Below are 5965 nucleotides of genomic sequence, written 5' to 3' on the forward strand. Positions count from 1 at the left end.
CAGCTTTTGACCTACCTCACACCATTCCCTTCTCACTGGAGTGGGTTTCTTTGACAAGGGGAAATGAAGAATCCCATTTTAATTTTAAATCTGCCTCATTCAGTTCCTGTCCTACAAGGACTTCTTAAAAGGAAGTTGTAAAGCTGTTGTGAGAGCTCTCCCCCTGTGGTTTATGCTGATGTACGTTAACTACCTTGAGAAAGCTCTAGCTTTGCCTCAACATTTCACTGGTTATTGCCCATTGCTTTTCACGTACACAGAACACAGAAGAAAAGATGCAATTCAGAAGTTTAATATTGAACCAGGCAGTAAGAATGAAAAGTTCACTCCCTAGGAGGAGTAACTGTACACAAAATAAATAAGTTACAGTTTAAACAAAAGCACAACCGGCTTTTTAAAGTGCATGTGTATAAGGCCCTCAGGCTGCGGACTCCATTGGCTCAATGTAAAAAAAGAAAAAAGTGTATATATATATATATATATATAAATCTGCCACATGTCTAAGGATGAAGAGGGACTGGCTCAGCTCAGAATACGCCACCAGCTTCATTGCCTGGAGCCAGATGTGCTTCACGCCGCACTGAATCACAGCCACATTCCTTCTGTGCCTATTGCACATGGGAGAGAGAAGAGAGGTGTCTTATACTGACAGCTATAACGGACTCCACCTCCACACTCATTCCTCAAAAAGCTCCAAGTTGAATCATTTTAGTGTGTAAAAAACCCACAAGTTATTTGTAAGTAGATATGTTTACACCCTCTGGACAATAGTTTTGCATACAAAGAAATCTCATCAAGTTGTCAGCAATACCATAGCTAGTAAAAAAAATAAAGGACCATTGTTTACAGTCTTGATACCCAGTCCTATCCACTTATTTTACACTTACTTTTACAGAGCAATTTCATGTTTGCTTATTTGTTTTGAGAGAAACAGTTCTGCTGTGCAACGAAATTAAACAGATACATCATGCCGTCCTTCATCCATGGAAAAACAAGACTCAAGTGGTTACTTCTTAACAGCAAACTGCAGTTCAGGGTGTTTCCCTGCTCAAGTACAGGTTGAGTTACAGCTGAAAGGTTGTTTCTGCACAAATGAAAGCCAAAGCTGTATGACTGAAGAAAAAGCAAACTGAAAGCTTGTTTCATTTACTGACAAGTTCCTTTTCCATTTGAAAATACTCATTCTCCAAGTCACATCCTAGAACTATTTCAAGAGTTTTGGGTTTTTTTCTTTTCCAATCTGTGACTTCTTTTTTAAGCAAAAGCTTAAAAACTCCTATAGCCATGCAGAAGACTACCTGAACCATCCTTCTTTCACAATGCCTTGGACTCTAGACGTGCCAGTGTTAAACACCCCAGGTTTCAGTCTTGGGCTAAGCGTTGGGAAGACCAGAGTCTCTGCTGTCAAACAGAAGTGACAGTCCTCACTTTGGCAGACAAAGCTTGCTTAAACCTTCTTTTCAGATCCTGCATGTTGGGTGATTTTGGCCGCGGAATAAGAGATGTTCTCCTTCTCTCAGGGGTGCTGGTTGTTTGCTGCCTATTGACTTCTTTACAGAGGAGATGGAAGGCATTGAAGACATTGTTATAGTTTTCACTGACAGATACTTCATAGAAAGTACAGCCCAGCATGTTGGCCAGCTGAAGTCCCTGCTGAGGCTCCACCTCTTTGATGTGCAGGAGATCAGCTTTGTTTGCGACAACAACAACAGGGACTGTGTTTCCTGGATGCAACTGTCGAATGTGATGGTAAAGGTGACTGAGTAGTTCATAGCTCTTACAGTCTGTGATGGAGAAGACTATCACCAGGGCATCTGCCCAGCGAATGCATCTGTTCAGCTGCTCATTACAATCCAGACTGTGTTCATGGATCTGAAAAATGAATGGTCTCAAATTAGATAGATGATGTCATAAAAGATTAAAGGTACTTGTCTTTAGGAGTCTGTAAAGCCCAATAGCTTTTTACAGCTTCAGACATATATATTTGCATTTCACATTGTAAGTACAAGCTTAATCTGAGCATGGTGAATAAATGCATATGTTGATTCAGCTGCAAAAAGCTGGAATTTAACACTGGTGTTTGCTATACTCAAATGGAAAATTGACCTGAGTAGTTCTGCATGCAGAGAAAGACTTTGTAGTTCCATAGAATGGGAAATTAACTGGCTAGACAGTAAGTCTGGGGAAGCAAAGATATGAGCTGGAAGCATTTAGACCTGGAGTGTTGCCCAGTTCAAAAAGGCAACAATCCAGCATTACTCAGGTCTATACATCCATAACTTTAACTTGTGACATGCTAATGAGCACAGCCACAATACAGACTTCACTTTGTCACGCACATTTATGAAGCTTGTGGGGCAGCGATCATGACATTTTCTTCTACATTCACTGTATATGCACAGAATTGTTTCTGGGTTTGTGTCCAGTGCTCCCAATATACAGGAACAAGACACTCCAGTAGTTCAGCCACTCAGAAGCAATGGTCCTCCAATGTACAAACAATTCATCGAAACACCGAGTCGCTTTCTTTTACTACCAGCACACTACAGGCACCCAACACATCTGGCTTGGCTGGCTAAAACACAAGTTACCACCTCCCCCATACAGAACACTGAACTCTGAAATGGACAGCACAATGCTTTCTAGAAAGACCATAACAAGATGGTTATGTGCAGAGACACAAGCAGACACAAACTCAGAGCTGCTCTGGTAAACTGCATGGCTGCATCTAGCTCACCTGAACTCCCGGAGTATCTTGCACTTGAATAGCCACCATCTCTCCATCTATCTGGATGTGCCTGCTGTAGAGATTACCTGACAAGAACACCAACAGGTTCACAAATACAGCCAGCACTCTAGAGACATAAGTTGCTTCTGCTGCCCATTAGTTGGGTAGGGAAAGTTGTATCACTGTTTATGACACAAGGAACCAGTGCTGCCAGCTTTTAGTATGCAACAGCCCATAAATTTATGGCTTTACTAGAAACCTGGGATTTGATCTTGCATTGACTTGTTTGGAAGCTTGGCATTTAATAATGTGCAACCTGGGACTTAAACACTTCTTAAAGACTGTCTTAGCTTAGATAAAGGTAAGTGTGCCAAATAACTAGCTTTTAATACAGAAAAGCAGTTTACTTTTCATTTATTATTTCCATGCTTTAGTGAAGCTCTCTGCTGGCTGGCCTGTAAGATTTGTTGGGGGGGGGGGGGGTGGAGTGTGTTTAGTTTTTTCAAGTAACTTCCTCAACAGATGGGTGTATATTTTACATTCACATTAGTTTAGACTTCCCGCTGCACTACACTCCAGTATTAGGCACTGTCCAGATCATATAGCTGCTGGCATTCAGCTTGCCAAGAATAATGCAGTATTAGGTTTGGAGAATACTTTCTTGTTTTATCTAAAGGATTTCAAAGAGGAACCTTTTCACCATATGAAGTAAGGCCTGTCAGAGACCACAGTGCTAGTGAGGCTGTGATCACGGGCAATGTATGTGCTGTGGTGGATATGCACCTTCCCATGGGCTGCCAGACCTGCCCAGGGCACAGATTTTAAGTGAGCAGCCAGACTCGTAACAGCTTGGGGGTTATTCAGTGCACCTACAGCCCCAACAGCTTTTAGCTCTTCCTTTCACACTTGGGACCTGGCTTAGGGCTAGGTTTTATACTTTAACTTCCAGGATGGAGGTCACTATGAGAGTGGCGAGGCATTGGCACAGGTTGCCCAAACAGGCTGTGGCTGCCCCATCCCTGGCAGCGCTCAAGACCAGGGTGGACAGGGCTTGGAACAACCTGGTATAGTGGAAACTGTCCCTGCCCGTGTCAGGGGGACTGGAACCGGATGATCTTAAGGTCCCTCCCAACCCAGCCCACTCACTGATTCCACGCCTTGCTACCCCCGCTCTCCAACCCGGGGACCCCCGGAGCCGCTCTGGGTAGGAAGCCACCGGCGGGGCAGAGGCTGAGGCGCCGCTCTCCCTCCCCCCCGTAGGCTTCCCCCTCAGCGGCCGCGGAGACCTCGATCCCCGCGGCTCCCGGCTAGAACCAAGCCACCCCTCCGCCTGCCTACCTGCGTTCCGCTCGTAGTCGCCGATGAACCGCCGGGTAAGGAACCGCACCACGAGCGCTGCGGGCAGGCACAGACAGCCGTTAGCCGCGCTCCGCCGTCCCTCCCGGCCCCCCGCCGCCCCGCCGCCGCCGCCGCCCTCACCTGTCTTGCCCACGCCGCTGCCCCCCACCACCGCGATCTTGACGAGGCGGGGCCGTGCGGACGGGCAGCCGTCCCCGCCGGGCGCGCACTCGGCGATGGTGCACATGCTCTGCGTCAGGCGCATCGCCGCTCCGCGCCCGCCACGCCGCCCCGAGCCCGCCGCCGCCGCCGCGCTTTTCTCGTCCCCGCCCGTGACACAAGCCCCGCCCCTTCTCGCTCAGACCAATCAACGCTCCCGGCCGCGCCACGCCCCTCCGCAAGCTCCGCCCCACCGGGCTGAGGCGGCTGGGGGCGGAGGGGCTGTCAGAGGTCGGGCGCTCCGTGTGTGAGGAGAAGCCTTGGAGCGCTGCGGGCCCTGCAGGCTCCTGGGGTGCCTCCAGCCTTTAACGGCAGCCGACCGAGCCGTTAACCGACCTCGGCGCCCCCCCGGGCTGTCTCGCCACGTCCCGCCAGGCTGACCCAAACGCAGGCAGCGTGTGTAAGGCTCAGTCCTCCGGCCGGGGGTACGTCAGCCCTGCGGCCCCGAGGGGCCGGGTGTCGGCTTGTGCATGCCCGGCGTCCCACACTGCACCCGCATCCCCAAAGCTCCCCTTTCCTTCCATTTCCCCTCCAGCCCTGGTAAAGCGCTTTCAAATAACCACCCAGAGCTGGAGCCGACTGAAACCAGAACGGCTGCAGCTGCGGAGGAAGGGACTGCGAGCAAGAGACGAGGCTGGGTGAAGTCTGTGCCTGCCGAGTTCGGTTATAACGCACAGACACAGCGGAAAAATGGAGTAAAACATGGATGTGAGAACGGGTAAAGCCACAGCAGACGACGATGGCAAGGGAGGGGAAATACATAGGAGAGGTGGGTGGGGAGCGGGGGACGGCACCGCCGGGGAGCAGTTGCAACACTTGCTGGCATGAGCAAGGAGCCTGAGCTCAAAATGGAGGAGTAAAACCTGCACGCCCCTCAAATAGAGCGGTAGGAGAGCGGTGACGGAGCGGGATAAAACCACCTTCCTGTTCAGGAAAGACAGACCTCATAGTAAAAGCCACTGGGTAATACTGAGTGCTAATCACACACACACAAAGCAACAGACCCAGTGTGTGGCTCAAAACCACAGTAGGGGCAGGGTTAAAGAGGGTCAGGGGTAGAACTGGGAGCCTGGTGATGGTGACTTTGGCCAAAGGCGGTCACCATCGCAGCAAACCTGCATTTGTGCAGAGCTGTCTATAAGCTGCAGAGCTACTTTTCAAATGAAGAAAGGTACCTGGAATATAATGAAACACACTGCTGCTCCTGCAGCAGTGCTGCTTTCCCAGATGGAAAGGTGAGAGCAGAGTCTATGAATGATGCCTGGAGCTGAGCAGCACTGGGTACAATAGAGAAGAAGCCCTGTTTGACAGTCACTGTCAGCAGGTGATGGTGATTTAGCAGGGAGTATATTGTAAGGCTAGCAAGGTCATAGGGGAAAATGATTTTCATAGATGCAGTTGAAAATGAATAGATGGGTACGGCGTAGATTTATAAAAAAGCATTCCAAGTCAAAAGAGGACAGAGTAAGAGACCTAATCAGAAGAAAATCAACAAGGCTGAAGGACTCAAGTACTTGAATACAAAGGAAAGACTTCATGCCAGAGCAGCAGAAATTATCTGGATGTTGCATCTTAAGCAAAGGGAAAGGGTTTCATAGATCTCCTGTCAGCTTGGTAACTAAGGTCACTGGAAATAGAAACCTACATGTAACAGTGAGGAGGATCACTCTCCCAAGAAAG

The 5965-nt window shown here is 48.9% G+C and overlaps 1 protein-coding gene across 1 annotated transcript; it reads right to left on the reverse strand.

Annotated features, from left to right (window-relative positions):
- Window positions 1–276: 276 nt before the first annotated feature.
- On the reverse strand, window positions 277–4372 carry RASL11B (RAS like family 11 member B). The gene is made up of 4 exons (XM_065697349.1): window positions 4208–4372; window positions 4067–4123; window positions 2738–2814; window positions 277–1872 (listed from the first exon to the last, which is right to left on the reverse strand). The coding sequence occupies exons 1-4, from the start codon at window positions 4329–4331 to the stop codon at window positions 1405–1407; spliced, it is 726 nt and encodes a 241-aa protein (XP_065553421.1). The 5' UTR covers window positions 4332–4372; the 3' UTR covers window positions 277–1404.
- Between the last annotated feature and the right edge of the window lie 1593 nt (window positions 4373–5965).

This window comes from Lathamus discolor, chromosome 1 (assembly GCF_037157495.1).
Source record: "Lathamus discolor isolate bLatDis1 chromosome 1, bLatDis1.hap1, whole genome shotgun sequence".
NCBI classification, from domain to species: Eukaryota; Metazoa; Chordata; class Aves; order Psittaciformes; family Psittacidae; genus Lathamus; species Lathamus discolor.

Bases quoted from the DNA above. Each gene is read 5' to 3' on its own strand.
- RASL11B (XM_065697349.1), bottom strand. From the start codon at position 4,331: ATGCGCCTGACGCAGAGCATGTGCACCATCGCCGAGTGCGCGCCCGGC. The intron at 4,124-4,207 runs GTGAGGGCGGCG...GCCTGCCCGCAG, and splicing joins CAGCGGCGTGGGCAAGACAG to CGCTCGTGGTGCGGTTCCTT. The intron at 1,873-2,737 runs GTGAGCTAGATG...TTCATTTTTCAG, and splicing joins AAGATACTCCGGGAGTTCAG to ATCCATGAACACAGTCTGGA.